The sequence below is a fragment of the Raphanus sativus genome, unplaced genomic scaffold, assembly GCF_000801105.2.
Source record: "Raphanus sativus cultivar WK10039 unplaced genomic scaffold, ASM80110v3 Scaffold1498, whole genome shotgun sequence".
In the NCBI taxonomy this organism is placed as follows: domain Eukaryota; kingdom Viridiplantae; phylum Streptophyta; class Magnoliopsida; order Brassicales; family Brassicaceae; genus Raphanus; species Raphanus sativus.
This window is the reverse complement of record NW_026616808.1, coordinates 1-21,692: the sequence shown is the minus strand read 5'-3', so window position 1 is coordinate 21,692 and position 21,692 is coordinate 1. Positions and strand designations below refer to the sequence as shown.

General features: G+C 33.4%; 1 protein-coding gene and 1 non-coding gene across 2 annotated transcripts; both read left to right on the top strand.

The window, feature by feature from the left end:
- The first annotated feature begins 11,638 nt into the window (after positions 1-11,638).
- Positions 11,639-14,927, top strand: LOC108824491 (probable serine/threonine-protein kinase PBL18). The gene is made up of 5 exons (XM_056998944.1): positions 11,639-11,911; positions 12,180-12,526; positions 12,862-12,997; positions 13,099-13,229; positions 14,187-14,927. Exons 1-5 carry the CDS (start codon positions 11,854-11,856, stop codon positions 14,697-14,699), a joined length of 1,185 nt encoding a protein of 394 aa, XP_056854924.1. The 5' UTR covers positions 11,639-11,853; the 3' UTR covers positions 14,700-14,927.
- Positions 14,928-18,033: 3,106 nt separating this feature from the next.
- On the top strand, positions 18,034-18,150 carry LOC130504327 (U5 spliceosomal RNA). The gene has a single exon (XR_008941229.1). It is a non-coding gene; the product is annotated as a U5 spliceosomal RNA (small nuclear RNA).
- Positions 18,151-21,692: the final 3,542 nt, after the last annotated feature.

Genomic DNA, 21,692 nt, shown 5'->3' with positions numbered 1-21,692 from the left:
ATAAAAGATTGTATATTATTTTATATGGCAAGTATAAATTTCTTTTAATAAATATTTCTTCCGTTTTAAAAAGATACATATTCTACATTTTTCATACATATTAAAAAACGTATTAAAAATGCATTGGTTTTGTGAATAATAATTTTTCATAATTTTTAACCAATAGACATTTAATAAACACAATTAGTTTTGTTGAAGTCACCAAATTTTCATTAAATAATACATTGAAAAAATAAAAAATGTATATTTTTGAAACAATTTTTTTTTAAAATATGGATCTTTCTGAAATGAAGGGAGTAGTGATTTTATAGACATAAATGACAAACTATTTCACGTCCAATTAATATAAAAAGGGCTGGAAGATGGTTGATTCTCACACAATTAAAGTTCCATATCATTTTCTATTTTCGGAAAATTATTAGTAATGGGGATAGTTAGTTTAAGCCGAAATTTAAAACTATGGACTTTAAAAAAAAATTATCAACAACTATGGTCCATATATTATTTATCAACCTTATATTCATGCTCAAGTGTTATATACGATTTTAAACACTATAAAATTAAAATTATTGCAGAACATTAAGGTTTTGTATGAATAATTTATTATTAAAAATTCATTGCGCAGATCATCAATTAGTATATCATTATGGCAATAACATTTGTCTATGAGAATATATTATGGAGGAAAGAATATAATATTTTATATCATTAATCGTTTCGTCGTGGGTACTGGCACCATGTGGTCGAAGTGGTCATATTCAAAAGTGGGAAGAAATAAATGGAACAGCCAATGAAAATGACGGTTTCCATGTAGCAAAATTATCATTTTTGTTTAAACCCATGAAATAAGTTCTACATATGTCAAATTTACAAAAAAAAAAAAAGTTCTACATATGTCATGATTTGGTCGACCGGGTTAAAAGAAAAGAAATGATGGGACAAAATCTATAGAGTTAATGTTTTAAATCACGAGACCTTACAGAAGACGTACGAAATTTTCGTCTGAGGATGCAGCAGAGCAGACTATCAATTTCATAATTCTTGCTTTTCATACCATCTTGATACCATTATTAGTTTCATTCAACTCGTGCTTTTAAAAATTGATTGAAATATCTTTAAATTGGTTACCACTTTTCAAAAATATAATTGATCAAAACTATTTTACAATTTGAATTTAAAATTTAAGAATTATTGATTAGAGTTTAATATTTAAGGAGTAGAATTGTGCCTATAAAATTTTAGAAAAGTAATTATTAAATATTTTAAATTAATGACTTAAAAAGAATTAATTTAATTTTTCTTTGTCAAACTTTTCGAATCTAACGCTTTTATTTCTTTCGGTGAACGTTTTCTATGGTATCACCGGCGGTAACTTTCTTCTAGCTCTTCTTCTTTTCTTCTTTGCTCTTTTTTTGTCTTCTGCAATCCATCACTGAAATGTCGAAGTCCTAGGATGTTCCCCCATAATCTAGCTTCCTATATCTCGGGCCCGTTGATAGATCTAGAGGATGGTGGCCTTCCCGATGTCCATGCGAGGTTACGGTGTTGGTTGATAGTATGAGAGTTGGCTTTTGAATGGTGAATAACGGCGAACACCTTTTCAAGACAGGTGGACTTTAGAGAAGACTCGTGACACGGATCTCTTTTGTCGCTGTGGAGAGGTGGTGGTCCTTGTTCTTCGTCGCCTTTGTGTCTCGACTTTAGAGATGTTCTCAACCCTTTTCAGGAGGTTCTTCGACGTCAAAATGTGCGGTTCTGGTTTTCTTTTTGGCGGTGTCAGATATAATTTCCTCGCCGACGCGTGTAGATCTCCAACTTCCACTGGCATGTGGAGTTGTCTATTCTCAGTTGTTGGAGGTCTGGTAGGTCTTCCTCTATCCTTGTCTTCTCATGTCCTCGGTTGTGCACGTGGAGATCCCAAATCGGAACTGTGCACCTTTCGAATTGGGTTTTGCGAGTTGGTTCTTCATTGTCCACAACTTAGTCCTATCCCGGTTTCTGCTTTGGGTTTAGTAAATTAACTCACTCTCTAATTCTTAGAAGTGGAACATTGGAGTTTTGGAATTTGGTTAGTCTTCGTAGGTTTATGTGACAGGCGCATTTAGTATTTGACTTTCTTAGTGTCGCGAGTCTTTGGTCTTCTCAGCAAGTTAGATTCTATCAATTTTTTGCAAGTGCTTGTTTTTCTTGCCGTGTTTCAACCGCTCCACTCAGCTCATGTTTCTTTGTTTCATTGGAGGAGGTGTCTTAGCTTTCGGATACATGTTGACATCAGGTATGGACCCCTGAATTTTCTCTCCTCTTACGTGCTTAATAGACCACGATATTATCGTCAAGGAGGAGATTTTGATGCTTTAGATCCTTCGCTAGATTAACAAGGAGGAAGTAGTGATGGGGTCAGAGGATCCAGTGCTGCGTCAACAGCTTGGCAGTGTAGTCCGAGATTTCATTACCATAATTTTATAGTTGTACCGATTTTTTTTCAAATCTGTTTATGGTTGATATTGAAATGTTTCCCTTTTATGGGATGAATAAATGGAACTTTTATTTTTAAAAAAATAATAAAAACGTTAACTTATTTATTTTATCACAAATTTAAAATATTTATGAAAATAATAATCATTTAAATTATTTAAAAGTTATATCAAGTTTGTGGTAAGATTAAAAATACACCTCATACTTTCTTTCAAAAAACGTTATCACAAAAACATGTATTTTAAGTACGCACAAAACCATAACCGTTATAATTTTGTAAAATTGTAACTCTACCTCAAAAGAATTATAATGGATATATGCACTAGTTATCCAATTCTTAGAAGTATATTGTAAATAAGAAATGGACATTTTGTAGATAAATTCAAGAATTGACTAACTAATGCATAAATTCATTATAATAATTTTTTCATCAACCCAATTTTATTTAAAATACTTACACACATATCCTCAATCTATATAGGTCTTGATTAGTATTTCTTAGAACGGTAGGATCATATTAAAACGAGATTCGACAAGTATTTTACAGAATGAAAAATGCAAAAACGCAAATCTCCGCTTTACATAGATACAAAAAAATCACTAAATAGAAAATTGAATTTTAATAAATTATTTATCAAATCAACATTTTCATATCATTTATTTATATGATAATACAATTTTAAAATTTTGAATATACAGAAATATAAATTTAATATAAATACTTATATGATAAACAACCTTATACTATAACTTTTTTATATTACAAAATATCAATTTACTATTAAAAGCGTGTTGGAAAATAAGTTATAATAAAAATAAAATATCTTTAATAAATTTTAGTTATGTTCACATTTGTAGTGATTAACTTAATTATTAATATTTTATTATAATAGATTAAAGTTTATATAAAATATTAATTAATCTCATATGTATTTTGCCATCCCGTAAAACTTATCTAGCCGTGTAAGAATATCTTTCTGCAGTTTTCATAATTAAATTAATATTTTCTGCAATTTAATTATGTATGTTTACCGACCTATATAATAACCGATGGGTTTGTGCTAGTGGCGCTTGAATGATAATCTCAATACATTGAATCTGTAATTTGATTCATGTTAGCCACCCGAACTAGTGTTAAATTGCAAGAATACGTAAAATGCCATGGATCTCGTAGGATTAGTCGGTTGACCACGATTGCCGGATTTCCACAGTTATAAAAGAGAAAAAAAACTATATAGTTATTTATGATAAACATGATTTTAAGTAGAAGATAATATGACACAAGAGAAAAGGAAGCAGTAAGAGACATAGGCACACACAGATTCCAAGAGAGATAGAGGAAACGGACAAATAAAGTTGAAGGAAAGCAAGCCAACAAGTCGGGTGTTGGAAAGTTGTCACTCTCCTTTTTATCGACTCTTCCACAGTCAAGTGGCCGACACTTCTAAACTTCTCGAAATTTCTTAAAGAGATCGATTCTATTGTTGTGATAAAATATTTAAATTTTCACCATCAACGTATATATCTAAACATCTTTGAACCAATCATATAAATAATATCAGTTGTAAATTTGTAATTACAAATGGTGAAAAAATTACAAATGGTGTACGAATTAGCTTTGTTTGGAACTTAGACGCTAGCAGCAAAAGAATTGGTTGCCATAAATATGAGCGATCGTAGGTCCATACACAATTTATAATGTTTTCACTTATTGCATATTATCAAGAAGTAGCGGCGGCGTCGACCTCATCAAAATCATTGATAGTTGAGGTGTCGCTAAATATGAAATCTCGAGCAGGACTAAATCAATTGATACATTCTCACTAAATTTGATGATCAAACAGTGTTTGAAAACATGGCATTAACAAGCATTTGAATGATCCACTCAAAGTAACATTCGCTTTTAGAGGATACTTGTCTCACTTTATTGTTTTTAAAAGAACTGGTGGCATATATATACTTGGTGTTAACATGTAGTTCCAGTTGCAAAGTTTATGAGTTTATATCTGCTATATATGGCTCCCAAAAGAAAACATTCGATCGGATACTTGGTGTTAAGTAAAAAAATACCTTGCAAATGAATTGGTTTATCAGTTATATATATAGTTTATGAGAATAGTTTCAGCGCTCTGATCTAGTCTCCAATATGATTAAAAAATATCTAAATAAAAATTAAACTAAATGCGTTGGTGAGACCCGCAAGAATCAATCACTTCATTTCTATAAGTACAATTTTCTTCTAGCCAAACTTTTTTGGTTTGCTTTGCCTTTTTTGGTTAATGGACCCTTTGTAACTTGGATGCTTGAACTACACTTCAAAGCGTTATATACCTCATCTCTTCCACGTAATATACTCTTATTAATTGTACTAGGGATATTGCATGGGGAGAATTGGAAAAAAAGAGACACTTTAAACTTTTGTTTGTCTATTTAGGACTTTTTATATTTTTGATAATTTTTGACATGTTTTACCCTTCGTTTATGAAAAAAAATAGTAAACATAACTTTAAAAATGTAAAAAAATATGAAAAGGATTGGAACAAAGGTATATAATTTATATGTTTAAATTTATTTTTTTAAAAATGGGGAATTATATTTTATTTTCTTTTATAACCAAGATAGAATACACATTCTGTTAGTCTGCTTAATCCAGAAAACGGATACTAAGTTTAATATATAGATAAATCTTGGGTATATATCGTAAACTAAAGTTTCTTCTATCTTATATCTGAGCTAGAATTAGTTACGTCACAATCTACCAATATGTCTTCAGTGTACCAGCAGATATATAATGATATATAGCCTGAACTCTATTTTGTACCTTACTTAAATGTTGTGTCATAGACTCTTCTGCCTTTTACTTTATGTGACGCCTAAGGAAGAATAGGCGTTGCATGTGTTGTACTGTGTTCTGGGTTAGATATATTACGTATTCTAGGCAAATCTGAAAAATATGGAAACTTCCATTTTCGGTTTTAGTTGTTTTTTAAATCTACCCTAAAAATCTCAGAGAATATTTTCTTGATATCCCACGTTTTTCTTGTCCTCCCACGATCCCTTTGATATCTTATGTTTTTATAGGTTTTTAGATTCATATTTTAGATTATTATGATCATTTAGGTTGTATTTAGATGTATTCATTGCATTTGCATACACATTTGCATATAACAGGGTTTAAAGTGCACAATTAGAAGTTTTGGGTCCATTCGCGAGGACTTATATGAAATTTCCAAAGTTCCGGGGTCAGAAACGAAGTTTCAAAAAGTTCAGGGACTAAAATTGCAAATTAGCCAAAAATGGCCATTGGTGTTTCACGAAAGCTTCATCTCCGATCCCGACGATTCTGATGCCGATGACGCGAGAGGTGAAGCCCAGTCACGGCGTGAACACGATGGACGAAGATGGCGGCGGAGATGTAGTCGATTCACAGAGGAGTCGCGGCGAAGGAGCTTCGTGGTGGAGCAAAGGGACGGAGATGAAGACTGATCCATGGCGGAGAAGCTTGGCTGCGATGGTGAGGATGGCGACCACGAGCAAAGAGCTAAGACGAGCCGGAGAATCTCACCTTGAGACGAAGAAGATGTAGTCCGAACTCGAGCAATCTCAGCGTTGTTGGAGCGGTTAGTGCATCTGGAACGGGTTATGGGAGTGGGGTCTTGAAGCGGGGTAAGTTTCCCTGTGCTGGAGATGGAGTGGTGCATCGGAGCGGAGGCTACAAGACCGCTCGGGCTTACATTGAACCCTATAATCAGTAGAAGAAGAAACAAATTCTCAGAAATCGACATGTGGATCAAGGCCTGTTTGGGACCAGTGACGATGGAGACGAACCGCGGTGGAGACGAACTCAGATCAATGACGATGGACGAACTCAGACTGGTGATGATGGCACGAACTTAGACCGGTCTATTCTTCCTCCTGCAATCTCTCATCTCTCTCTGCCTCATCTCTTTTTTCTCTGTCAGGGTTCTCTATTGAAGAACACTTTAGGCTATCAACGATCCCATATTTTTTTTGTCTATTTTTATTTTATTAACCTTTTAATATTTTAACATTCAAAATCAATTACAAAAATTATAAATTATAATTCAAAACTAAATTAAGGGTAATATGGTATCTAAAGGGAATCAAAATCCTATTATTCTAAAACATCTTCTAAAAATCCTAGAGCGACAAATCCAAGATGAGAATGTCTCTTTTTCTAATTTTCTCAATTGCATGTCTTAAGCTATGATAAATCATATATCATAGAATCATGTAGTTTAAGGCTTATTACCTAAAAAGGAAAAATCCTTAATTTTATTAATGTAGTTATAATCCGTTATTTGATACATATATTTTGAAATTTGTTGTTCAGATCTTGTTGCCTGATTAATTAAGATATTTATAAAACAAAATTTCAATACTTAAAATCAGTGTTAAAAAAAAGTGTTATAAACAAGTTTTATAAACCCATGTCATGAAGATGTGGGAAGTGGGAACTAACTAGTTAAACGTGAGTTAAAATCATTTTAATTCTTCACTTTTCCATACATATATAGCTTTCCATTTCTTCAAATCTTAAATTTCCTAAACAAGTTTAAAATCAAAATCAAGATTTCATATATAACTTTGTCCCCGAAAAAAAAAAGACTTCATATATACAAGAGTTGTGTGGATGAAATTAAAAAACTCAGGGGTCAAATCAATCAATTCCGTTCAGAAGCGTAATTATATCGACAGGACACTTATTCGTACAATTATCTTCCGTGGTTATATATTTGTAGGAATCCACAACGTTTTTTTTAATAAATAATACTCCCTCTATTTCAATATATTTGATGTTTTGGTTGTATACACAATAATTAAGGTATACACTCTTTCCTAAAAAAATAACATTAAAAATATAAATCAAAACTAATTCAGCCAATACTTTAAAATATAAACATTATTGGTTACACAGTTTTCTACTCCCTCTGTTTTATTATAAGTGTCGTTTTAGACTTGTACACACGGATTAAGAAAGTATTTAATTTTGCATATTTTCAATATAAAAACATCATTACCGATACAATTTCAACCAATAGAAAAATAGAATGGAGAATAAAGTTAATAAATTTTGCATTGAAACTCTAAAACGACACTTATTTTGCAACGGAAAAAATTCTCTAAAACGACACTTAATATGAAACGGAGGGAGTATAAACTAAGAATAATATAAAAATATCAAAACATCAACTATTTTGAAACATCAAAAAATCTCTAAAATATCATGTATTTTGAAACAGAGGGAGTATATATATTATTTCAACCCAAAAACCGAGAATTCAGATCGGTTAAAATTTCGGTTTAAACAAAAGTTCCTAGGTCAATCTATTACATTCTAGTTTCACCCATCCACTATATCCGGCACATTCCATTAGTCCAATTTTCGAAATCCCTAAGAATTAGTCGATGTTTTTAACCATAGACAAAGATCACGAAAAAGTGAAGTTCTCCTAGTTATTTTGGATACCTGGACTTTCAACGTAGTCTCTGGAGTAATTAGTTTCTGATGATCGTCCCGAAGCTTGTAATGTACACTGTCAATAAAGCGCTTGACATACTAAAAAAGTGGAGGGATCAAGAACCTTACCAAGAAGAAGCTTCACAACATTTTCTTATAACCGAGGATCAAATTGAAGCAAAATATCTCTCATACGTATAAGTTATAAATCTAAACTGATTCGGATCATAGTGATGAACTGACGTCCAAACATGAAAATCAATTTCGACAAATATTACCCACGACGCTAATTCACATAATTTATAATACATTTAAGCCGTACAAAATATTAGTATATGAAAAAAAAATGGGAAAATATGATTTTTTCACGATTACGCGTTAGTCTTTTATAATCTGGATTTAAAAAAAATCTGGATATTTATACTCGTTAAAATATTCATAACTTGGTAGTTTGAAGGGTTAAAAATTAGAAGAATTTATACGGAAGAAGAAGCAACCATGTGACAGAATCTGAAACCCTAGAGGATGCCATAATACTTTAGAGTCGACGATAAAATGATAGGAGACATCAAACTTATAAAATGCGCCATTATGCATTAATTAATCTACGAATCTTTATGGGATCATGTGCATTTCCTTAATCTAATCTTTTGCAGCTTTGCTGGATATTTAATACCTCATTTTCTTTTCTAAATCTCTTTTGAGAGAAAAAAATATATTTGGTGACAGTGTATCAGATGCCACATGTATTTTCCAACTATGGTTTTGATTAGTAACCTTGTAGAATGGTGAAATGATGTTTTTACGCGATTTTCACAATTATTTTATTAATTAAAAAAATTATGGAATGATAAAAAACAAGCGCATGTTTACGTTTTTGCTAACAGAAATATAAAGAGAATTTTTATTAAATGGAAAAGTGAATTTTAGTAAATTATGGTAGAAATTATAAATTCAACACTTTTATATTACTAAATTATATGCTAATACCATTTTAAATTTTTAAATAAATAGTAATACTTTTTATGATAAATAGTTATGTTAAAAATAAAGTTATATTATAATTTTTTATAATATTATGAATTATCAATCTATTATTAAAAATAAGCTCGCTAAACATTGATATTTATTTTGATCTATTAAACATTAATTCCATTATTTCACAATTTTGAATTTTTTCGCAGTTTAATTAATTTTTTGCATTAACTATTTTTCCGCGATTCTACGGTTAATCGATGGTTACCAATTGGAGCTATATTTATATGATTATAGTGTCGCTACAAAGAAACAAAGAATTACCCGTAAAGAAGAACTGGCTATGTGGCCACGTGCTTGCTGCTTCAGTTACTTGATTAACTACTCACTTCCAACGGAAGAATGGCTCAGAGTAATATCCACTAAAGGTACATATATAAGATTACGATGTATATTTTCTCAGTAAGCTATATATATGTTATATACTTATTCGAAAATTATGTTGTATATGTTATATACATATAAAATGTCTAAGTTTATGATCTTCAATGATAAAATTTTTAAGTTAGGCATTAGATTTGTATGTGAACGTTCTGAAAAGCTAATTCGTTTCTACTTTGGACTTACGTAGACCATAATGAAAAATATAGATAACTATGTGCATAAATGTAGCTACTGAACACAAAATCAAGGAGTGTGAAAATGTTGGAATGTCTATATTCTGTAAGTTCCAGCGTATGAATTAAAAAGATGAGCAAGATGAAATGCTAGGAAATAATAAGCATAGGCATTATTTCTTTATTTTAAAAATGTTATTAAAGCAGTGGCGGATCTACATAGAAGAAGGGGGGGCAGTTGCCCACCATGGATTTTAAAATTTCAGTGTATAATTTTTTTAAAAATACCAAATGCCTCTGTTGATATTTTCATAAACTATATGCATGCCCCGGATCAAAACGACTTCTAGATCCGCCACTGAATATGAAAATAAAATAGTGATTAAAGGAAAAGGAGAGATGAGAATATGGGATGCATGTGACTGGCAATGACATTAAGGATAGTGGTTCGATGTTTTGCATTTTTTTAAGTAATAGCAATTAGCAAACGCTCTTTCGTTGCCATTTCACGTTGCCAAATATTATATACATTTCAGTATTTTTTAATTATTCTGTCAACGGTCGGTTACGGTATCTTTTGTAGACACGCATCCAAAACTCAAGTTGGACTTTGGGACCGATCTTCGCTACAACTTCTTACTGAGTGACGAATAAATAGGAACATAAATTCTATTGAAAAAAGCATTGTCGAGCACTCGAGCCAATGTTTAGATTGGCGGAGGCATACATATATTACTAAGACACATATATGAATATAATTTCCTTCTTGTGACCAATGACTCTAATTATAGCTAACATTTGAACTCTCAGTCCAGCTTGATGGCTCCAATCAAAGAGTATCAAATGGTTAATTATTTTACATGTGTGTATCAGTAGCGGAGCCAGACAAAAAAAATTGTAGGGGAGAAAGTAAAAACTGAACTTCAATTCATAGGAGGTAGTAGAAGAAATTTTACATATTAAAGCCAAATAAATTTTGAACAATCAACAATAATACAAAAAATCAGAATTTCATAGGGGACAGCTGCCCCCTTTCCAACATCTCTCCCTCCGCCACTGGTGTGTATTATACATAACTAGAGTGCTTCAAAAGTTTACTTTCTTTTAAATGGCAAGATCATAAAAACTGAATTCCAGAAAACAGTTTCCGTTTAATCTAGTTTTGTCGGATGATTGCCGAAAAATATCCGGAATGCAGGTCTCAGTATTAGTCTTTATTAAGATCAAGATGATTTTTTTTTGGTAACACCACATCAAGAGGAACATATTGTCCATTAGTAAACACTGAACTGCATATTATGGTCATTACTCTGTATACTATTTTTTTTTCCTCAAACGGTTCATTACTCTGTATACATAAGCTCAAACATGTATTATACATCATTAAAAACATGTATTTATATAAATAGTAATATAGCACACATATTGTAATACGCAGATATAAGTTACATGAACCTGATTATAGTTAGATTTTGATTGTTTTGATCAGTTTGTTGAAGTTGAGTTCATAAAATATATGATGATATGATTGCCAAACTGGGGTTCCTTTCATCTGTGATCATCCTTTGTGTTTTTGCATTAATAAATTTTCTAAATTTGAAAAAATGGGGTTCAATGTATAAAAGTAAAGTCCAAATAAACAAACAATTAAACGTTATTAAAGAAACAGAACACTTTCTGACTTTTATGTACCATGTTGTTCGGACAAAGTTGGGTCTGGCTTTTGAAAGCCCAGTATCATATGATAAACGTACTCAAAAGATGCATGACGTTGCAAGTTTAGGGTAAGAGAATTGGAATCTTTGCTTGAAGCAAAAGGAATTATTCGACTTTTCGAAGATTGTTAATTGACTTCGACCCACTTCAAATTTCAACGACTCTTTTTCGTTGTAAACCCATCCTTCCACACTCCTTTCTGTTTCTATATTCTAATTAGTTCCCTAAATTCATGCGCATGGGTCGTTGTGAAATAGTGTGAATTACTTTGCTAGAAATTTTCTATGCGATTATAATTATTTAGATAACTCGGATAAGGAAAAGGCGAAATTAGAATATGTGCAGCAGACCAAACTAGTGATGGGTGGTGTACACGTCTTTGGTTTTGAGTCTTTTGACCGACGACGACAGCGACAGACAGAGATTTTTCTTCATACAAATCCTTTCCTTGTCTTTATGTTTTCTTCTAATTTAATACCTCTGTTGCTTCTTATAATTTTCTCCGTTTTTTCCATTCTGTTCTCCTTCAGAGCTCCATAAAGATTCAACTCTTATTGCTTAATCGCACAAGAAACCTCAATCTCTCTAATGGGTAACTGCTTGGAATCTCCTGCAAGAGTAGATAACAGAGAAAGCTCGTTTGGAGGTATGGAACAAAACCCACTTCTTGTTAATGAAATGAAATGAAACTATGATATGTATATTACGTATGTTTCTTTAATTAAGTCATCGAGATGGTTAGTTTAAAATAGAATTAAATAGACACTTTTTTGTTATAAGAAATTGAATCCTCTGTTATTTTATTTATGTACCGTTGTTCATCGATTATAGCTTTTATCAGAACTTTCATGTAGTTCCTAACTAATATTTCATATAATTGATTCTTTGATGTTGGTGTTAAACGTGGACAACAGGATCATCGAGAATTTCTCCTAAACCGAGTCAGCAATCTCGACTCTCAAGCCTCATAATACCCTCTTACAGCAACAGAAGCTTCACCAGTTCATGGTCGCTTCAAACACCAAGAAGTGAAGGAGAGCTCTTAACTTCTCCAACACTAAAGGCCTTTACATTCAACGAACTCAAAACCGCCACTAGAAACTTCAAACCCAACAATCTTATCGGTGAAGGCGGTTTTGGTTATGTCTATAAAGGTTGGATTGGTGAGCAGTCTTTGTCGCCTTCAAAACCAGGGTCCGGTATGGTTGTTGCAGTCAAGAAACTTAAATCAGAAGGGTTTCAAGGACACAAAGAGTGGTTGGTAAGTTCATAATCCTTAATATGTTTCCTTTAGATGTAATATCACTCTGTCTCATTATAAGTGCCAATTAAAGTTTTTACACAGATTCAAAAATATTAGATTTTCTATTTTACATTTTATTTAATACATTATTTTATTTGATTTTGCTAATTAAAAAACTAAAAGTAAGGATAAAAACTGAAATTTTTTTTTATATTTGCATTGAAAATATAAAACAACATTTCTAATAATACAATTTAAAAAATAAGTGATACTTAATATACAGAGTAGGGTTACATCGATGTCTAGCACAAATTAAATAATAATAACAATAAGAAAATGTTGGTGAGTTTCAGACTGAGGTTCACTATCTAGGGAGGCTTCATCACATGAATCTTGTGAAGCTCATTGGATTTTGCTTGGAGGGAGAGAAGCGCCTTTTGGTTTACGAGTACATGCCCAAGGGAAGCCTTGAGAATCATCTATTTCGAAGTGGGTAACTATATTTGGATGGTGGAGCTGGTCTAGTTTACATTCGAGTTATGATAGAATCTCTAAAATATGATTTTTTGGTGTTTATTGCTTGTGTGCAGGAGGCGCAAATCCGATTCCGTGGAAGACAAGGATGAAAGTTGCAATTAGTGCCGCGAGAGGACTTGCTTTCCTCCACGAAGCTAAAGTCATATACCGAGACTTCAAGGCCTCTAATATTCTTCTTGATGCGGTACATAAACTGAATATTCGTACCAAAATATAGGAGTATATTATAGTGGGACAAGACTTAGGTTCACCCCCTATGGTAAACTTTTAAATTCACCACACTATTTATAACCAATGAAAATGACATGTATATAATTAAATAAAACATTATAAATTTATTTTAAAATAGTTAAAAAAGAATAATGTCAATTCTAAACCACAAATCTTAATTTTTAAACCTTAAATACTAATTTCTAAATCCAAACTCTATACCCTAAACCAAAATCCTATACCATAAACCCAAATCTTAGACCCTAAACCCAAACCATAAACCTTATATCTAAATCTAATACCCTAAATCCAAATCCTAGACCCTAAACCCAAACCGTATACCCTAAACCCAAATCCTAGATCTTAAACCTAAACCGTAAACCCTAAAATTAAATTTAAATTTTAGGGTTTACGGTTTGGATTTAAGATATAGGATTCGGGTTTAGGATATACGGTTTGGGTTTAGGGTTTACGATTTGGGTTTAGAGTATAGAATTTGGGTTTAGGGTATAAGGTTTGGGTTTAGGGTCTACGATTTGGGTTTAGGGTACTTGGTTTAGATTTAAGATTTATGGTTTGGGTTTAGGGTTTAGAATTTTGGTTTGGATTTAGGATCTAGGATTTGGGTTTAGGGTATAGAATTTTGATTTAGGGTATAGGATTTAGATTTAGAAATTACTATTTAGGGTTTAAAAATTAAGATTTGTGGTTTAGAATTGTCATTATTCTTTTTTAACTATTTTAAAATAAATTTAATATGTTTTATTTAATTATCTACATGTAATTTTCATTGGTCATAAATGGTGTGGTGAATTTAAAGGTTCACCATAGGGGGTGAACCTAAGTCTTGTCCATTATAGTGGCCAAGATATTATTTATTTAAACTTTAGGAAATGTTTCTTCAATTAATGAAATTTATTTGTGAAAACAGGAGTTCAATGCAAAGCTATCTGATTTCGGATTAGCAAAAGCAGGACCAACAGGAGATAGAACCCATGTGACAACTCAAGTGATGGGCACTCAAGGCTATGCAGCTCCTGAATACATAGCAACGGGCAGGTTAACTGCCAAGAGCGATGTCTATAGCTTTGGAGTGGTTCTGCTCGAACTACTCTCGGGACGTCCCACGGTAGACAAATCGAAAGTAGGAGTGGAACAAAATCTGGTGGATTGGGCAATACCTTATCTGGTGGACAGGAGAAAAGTGTTTAGGATAATGGACACAAAGCTTGGTGGGCGTTACCCTCACAAAGGGGCTTGTGCAGCAGCCAACATTGCATTGCGTTGTCTAAACACAGAAGCTAAGCTGAGACCGGAGATGTCTGATGTCTTGTCTACTTTACAACAGCTTGAGACTTCGACAAAGACGGATTCTACTCCAAACGCATACATGTCTCCTTCATCTGTGTTGGAGGATCGCGGGAGATCTCTACGTTCAAGGTGAGAAAGAAGGAGAGCAACCCTTTTAAGTCTGTATTATATATATTTATATTATATTTTTGCAAAGTGTTTTGAACAGTTTTTTCAGCTTCTCTCAAGATCATAGGTTTTCTGGTTTGAAACGTATAGACGTATATATATGGAAATGTATATGAAAACGTAGGGTTTTCTGCTTGATATTAAGATTTGTATGACTGATATAAATTTATGAAATACATGAGTTTACAATGCATATCAGATATATGCTTAACGGTGGGAATGCAAAGTATCAAATGAGTTTTCTGTTTTATAAGAGGACACTAGATTTGGATCCGCGCTTTCAAAGCGCGGAATTTTTCAATTTGAATTCTAATATTTTTTTTATAAATAACCTATCTATATTAATATAAGTTTATACTTTATATTTCCGTATACTTATAAATTAACTATTATTTTGGTTGTTTATTTGAATAAATGATAAATTTATTCATCGAAAAATGTTTTTACAATATATACATGTGTATGCTAAATAAATAATTTTAGATTACATTTGAGACCAGTGAAACAGAGGTTGAAAGATTAATATGTTGCTGTATCACCGACTTCCAAGCCACACTTCCATGTATTTTTCATGTCGGTTTCCCTTAGTACATCTTATAGCAGAGATCTTGTTTCTGATTTGTTTATCCAACAAACTGCACATACCTGACCAAAGCATTGGGTGGTCTCCCAAGCATATGGTATTTCTCTCATGCCAAAATAGCATAGACTGCAACTTGAAAAATATAGCGAGCAAGAAATAGAAATGCTTTGTCTCGAATGTCGTCTGATAACATGTGTAGAATTTGAGACCATTGAATATTTGGCTTTTTAATTGTATAATAAATTATTTTAACTATGTTTGAGCTTGGATAATTAATTTTTAATTATTGTAATTCAATTTAGATTATTCAATTAAATGAGCTGACCTATGTTTGTTTACCACTTTTCAATTGATGGTAACAATAGTTTTTTTTTTGTAAGTATTTTATATATTAATATGTGCATGTTACCATCTACCTAGATTTATCATCGTTTAGTTTAAATTTTCATCATTTAGTTTAAATTCAATATTTTGTTACTATTTTTGATGCTTATAACAATATTTTTTAAAAAAAGGTTTGAAAAAGAAGTTCAATTTTTTTTTTTTTTTGTGAACAAATGTTTTAGAACGATATATTGTTACAATATTATGATTTTTAATCTGAAATATAATATTTATAAAATTAGATTCATCTCATTTATGACTCACTAAAGAATAATCATCAATGATGTATGACTTATTATTAACATGATTTTTTGGTCGATTTAAATAGGTTTATATTTGATGATTACTATGTGTACAATTTATATACTCATTGGAATATAATCACTTTTTAAAAAAAGATGATCAATGATTTAAATAATATTATTAATTATTGTAGGAAAAAACATGAATTAGGATGTCGATCCCTTAAATATTTTTTCATCTAATTATATATTTAATAAGCTATGTTAAGCTAAATATTTTGTCTTTCCTATGATCACTGAGTACTTCTAGTAAAATATATTAATCAACGATTTCACAAAAAAGAAAATATTAAGCAACGAATAATTTGTATTCTGATCGAATAGGATATATAATTAGAGTGTTTGACTTTTCCTGCTTTTGGAATATTCCTTAAATACATGAGAGAATATAGTATATATGGTAAATATCTAAATTTCTAAATGGTACAATACGTGTGTTTAATTTTTGGTCGAAATTAATTTTTAAAAATTTTAAATAAGGAAATGGCATAGCATGTAAATAGTTCTAAAAACTAAGGGCAGAATCCTAGTAAGGATTCTGCTTTAATAGTATAGATAGATAGATTCGTAAGCGCATTAATTAATGATTTGTAATCTTTTTTTCGATCAACATGAATTGTAAACTTTTTAATAGGTAAGTTTTTGGGGTCAAACCAGTTTGTATAGCTAGTAAAAGCTGTATCTAAAGCTTCTTATCATTAGTATTCATATCATCAAAGCAAACGGTGTTCTAGAGATTAAGTGTGACGGCACTTCCGACTAGATGTAGTCTTATGGAAATTGCTCTCCAGAATTTAAAAATAAGACTTGTTTAATGTTCTATGGATAGTAAGCCTAGAGTCCTAACTGCTCAATTGGTACTAGAAAATGACCTATAAGGCCTAATAAAAGTGTTGTTTTCAAAAAAGGACTAATTAAAGAAAAGCGTAAACAGTGCTCTACAAGGATATATAAGAAGATTTACTGTGCTCAACCAACGCCGTACAAACAGAAAAAAATATAAAGATCGAACAAATAGTATATTTCCAACCAAACCAGTCTACTGAACTGAAAATACCAAATGAGTCCAGGAGTTCCCCCAAACACTTCAGTGGAATACATTTTGAAAGAAGATAAATGGTATCTCCAATGAAGTGCTCAAGAGGAACTCTAGGAAACATCTGACCAAAATGATGTTTGTTTTTTTTTCTCTATATATTTTGGTGGCAGGTAAGTTTGGTTTACAAGAGTATTATGGTTTGAAAAGTTTGGAGGGATTGACGTTTATATATATAGAGTTGGAGACTTGGAGGCATTGTGAACTTAGACGTGATTTCAGGTTAAGGGATTTAGGTGAGGGAATCAAATATATCAAGAAAAGTTCATATAATCTTTTTACCTTTCATCAGCTTTTTGCAAGATAAGAAGGATCAAACTATACACGCATAGATACCAATAAAGGTCTATGTACACAGTACACTCAATACATGAAAATGTACACATGAATGCTTTGCTTCTGTTGTGCCCATATGTACTACTGCTCCAGTTTTAGGATACATTATCAAAGACATAAGAAGATTAATATATATCAGGACGGATATTTTTTACCAATTTGACATTATGTTGAAATTCAACTTTACAGTCTATTTATGATCGTTCTCTTCTGTATATATGTGTCTGTAAATTTGTAGATGTATTTTTTAACTTATTGCACTCCCTTGATATCTATGCACACTATCGACTGAAAAGTGAAAACATATGATTGAACTTGAAAGGTAAAACTGTAAAAGTAAAAAAAAAAAAACATTTGACTTGGACTTCTATTGAGAAGTTCTCTTGGGACAAAGGAAAAAATCTCTTTAAAGCCTGGAGTTCAAAAAAAGAAGAAGCCTAATGTATTTTCAGGCCCATCAGTGCTCAATAAGAGTTTTATATCCAGTTGCGTCTTTTTGGTCCTACGTTTAAACACTCCCACATCGGATAGCTAGGACTAAGTTACAGCGGAAGTTACATTATAAGTACAGGTCTCACTCTCTCACTGAATAGCACGCAGCCATGTGGTGAGCACAAAGCGAACTATTCTTTCGCCTTTTACTAAAGAATACCGTGTGCTCTCCATGCCAAGTGGCATACGCCTATTTTTGGAGGGGTCCTGCTTTCTAGTTGGCCCAGCAACAGCTAGTTGAAAACTTGAATTGTTTACTTGTTGGATGAAATCATTACTTATTGGTTTAATGTAGTTTCGCCTTCCATCTGTTCTGTTGTTCTGCAAACCGTATAAAATTTTGACTACTAAGTCAGTGAAATATTCAAAATATTTAGGATTCCTAAACAGAGTCCTAAATCAAATTATTTGTCATGATTAATACAGTAAGTTGTAATTCTTTTTGTTAGAAGGAAACGAAAGGAACCATTGTCTTTCTTCCTTTTTCTTATCGAGACTGATTTTGGAGAAACCATTTCGGTAGATGCCAACTTCAGAATTTGATAAATGACATTTGAAAAAGTGTCAACATTATTTTGGTATTCGTATAAATAATATTTTGTGATGCAAAACATAAAATTGAGATGTTTACATTGGCTTTTGTAACTCCATTGAAATATTCCCAAGACCAACACATAAAAAGAGAGTAGAATAAGATCTACCACACGAAAGATCCTACGAAGAATGTGCTTCTGTAGCATACTGATAGAGATGTTATATTCTCTAACCTCCTTATTCCCCAAAATCCGACTTGGTTCATCTTCAAATTTAACGCATGTTTTATATATAATGGAAAGAATATATCATCTATGGTCCATCCCTAAGAAATTCTTTTGCAAAAAGGGGAAGAACATACCACGTAGAAGTATATAAATATTTGCATTTTGTGTTGTGTCTAATGCCATTGAGTAGGAGAAGAAATCATTACCAAAAGAGAATATGAAGCGTCAAATGTCCCCTTGAGTTCCCTGAAACGCTTCATTGTTCATTACGTAGATATTTAGTAAAGCAATCTAATGAACACTGAAGTGTTTGGGGGGACTCTAGGTGGTATACTGACACCGAAAGGTTTAATGAATTATCGAGCGGTTTTCCAACAATTCAGGTTAGTTATCTATGTATTCAATCTTCATGTAAAATAAACAGATTGTATTTATGAGTCCATTTAGCTTTTCGACGTCACTAGTTAATGTAATCAAATTAAACTTCTACTATTTCTTTTCCTTCCCTTTGAAAAGATGGACCTTGGAATATACTAGGAAATTAGTTACGATGAGAATGATGACGATGATTTTATATGTTGAGCTTTTAGGCTTATCCACCTTTGCAGTGTAGGTGTAAACATGGCCATTACTATCCAGACAAGAAGATAAGAGACTCAGACAATTCTTATCATTGGAGTAGTTACATGTCTATTAAATCAGACGAGTAAAGAACTGACACATTCATGAACTCGAGTCCGATTCATCTCAACTCGTTACCTCCATCAACTCAGGCGACTCACTCCCCGAAATTTATGGAATCATCTCTGATGTTCTAAAACTATGCTGTCATTTTGATGTAATCTTTTTCCTTTGGATCTCAAGAGAGAAAAACAAGGCCGGATAATGTGGCTAAACTATGTTTGGTTGGGGTAGAGGCCTTTATGGCTGCACCTAACTAATTTGCTTTGAATTAATATAAGTGGTGTTTCAAAAAAAGAGTAAACACGAAAAACGATCTAGCCTGAAAACCACGAGGGTAGCTGACGCAATAACCATGGAAATGACCGGGAATTTCTATGATGGAAATCATTGAAGATGACATACACCGATCAAATAATAATTTTTAAAAAAGTATGAATTGTAAATGAGTGGCAATAGCCAGATGGTTGTTCTCTTGTCTTAAAGAGCTTACCATACTTGGCGAGCAAGATATTTAAGTGGAACCCAGTAAAGTATCTCTTCCACGGTTCCACCACCTCACACGGAAACATCTCCGAAGCTAGTTTTGTTTGTAAGTGCAAAGACGACACAAATAATAGTACTGCAGAAGGTAAATCAGAGAGATAAAATACACAAGCACACACCAATAGCTTTATTAGAATCGCCTTGTAAACCCTATTACAAGTTCTGCTTAATCAGCTTTACACGTCTAGTGTTATACCCTAACACACGCCACTGAACAATTCCTAAGCTACCCGCTTATGTCTCTCCACCGTCAAGTACTTCAGCCCCTGCTTCAGCACGACCCAGAACACTTCCAAGCGCTTCTCTCTCTCTATAAGATCAGCCTCTGTGTCTCTGTCTCTCTACAGACGACCACATAGCTATCTTATACTAACTCCACGTTCCCGAAACCCTAGTCTCCAAGGAACCACAATATAGACATCTTCCATATCAATAAGTGCAACTTTCCTTTTCTTGGAATGCACTTATTCCTCTTCCTTTAAGTCATAAACTTGCTCCCCAAGTTTATTCCTCTTTGCCTTTTCTTCAAGATACTCCCTAGCTCTCCAAGTCTACACGACTCCAGCTCAGCATCTCGACTCCACATGGTCTTCACCACTCACTACGACGTCTGCTTCAGCAACTACGTCAGCGACTACTTCAGGGCGGACATCTTTACATCAACAATCTCCCCCTTTTAGCTTTGTGTGCCGATCAAGCACAACCTTCTTCTGGTTCAATAACCATGTTCCCCACCTGGAAACTTCCACGCCAATTGTGCTTTTCTCCCCCACGAGATGTGCACCACACCATGCTTTTCTCCCCCATAAGACAAGCATCATCTACTTCAGGACGTCCATCACTATGCTCTTCTCCCCCATGAGATATGCACTCCTTGGACCAGAACGTCACCATTCTCCCCCTGCTTGATTGCATACTAAGCTAAAACAGATGCTTAGATGTCAAGCCTTACAGACAAACCCGTCTGCTACTCCATGCGTAATCATGATACAGCCTCTGCTGCAGCGGAATAGATTACACTTACTGCATCACGATCTGACGCACCTGTCGAGTTACCTCTCGACTCACTTCTGTTGAGGACCAGGCTTCCTTCATGCGTCATCTCCTTGACCATGAGCCTCTTCTCAACCACCCCGAGTGCCCTCTGCACTCGTTGCTATAGCCTTGGAGTGATTTCGCTATCACCCTCCTGAAGATCCTCTCGCATCACTTCCTGACGCACTTCGATCTCCTTTCCCTTTGTGCTACGGACAACTCCGTGTCCTAGCTCCAGACTTGATGCTTCTTGATCTTCCTCAAGATCACTCCTACCAGAGCTGCATCCCTCTTCTGATATCTTCTCCTTGATCTCATCAAGTAAGCCACTCTTGGCTACAAACACCTCTTCAACCCTCTTGGGTTTAGTGAACGCCTTATTCACCCTCTTGGTCATGTTTCTGCTCTTCTCACGAGCCAAATACTCCACCTTCTTGTGTCCAACCTTCCCACAGAACCAGCAGCACATCCGATGTTGCTTCTTCTTTGGCCTGACACAGTTGTTGATGCACCGATCAACCTCCTTCCTCGTACCAGCTGCACACCCATGCTTCAGAACCCCCTGTCTGACCTTCTTGTTGCTGCACTGATGTATCACTTTCGGCTTGTTACTCACAGCCACGCGCTGTAGAACTTTCTGCCGCACTTCTTGTCGTACGTCCCGACGCACTTCCTGACAAGCTTCTTCGGCTCCACTTTTTGATGTGCTCCCATGCACGAAATGTGACAGCCCCTTCTGTTG

What these genes read in the sequence shown, in the direction of transcription:
- LOC108824491 (XM_056998944.1), top strand. Translation starts at nt 11,854, where the DNA reads ATGGGTAACTGCTTGGAATCTCCTGCAAGAGTAGATAACAGAGAAAGC. An exon ending in CAGAGAAAGCTCGTTTGGAG is followed by an intron (nt 11,912 to 12,179) that starts GTATGGAACAAA and finishes CGTGGACAACAG; the next exon opens with GATCATCGAGAATTTCTCCT. An exon ending in TGAGAATCATCTATTTCGAA is followed by an intron (nt 12,998 to 13,098) that starts GTGGGTAACTAT and finishes GCTTGTGTGCAG; the next exon opens with GAGGCGCAAATCCGATTCCG.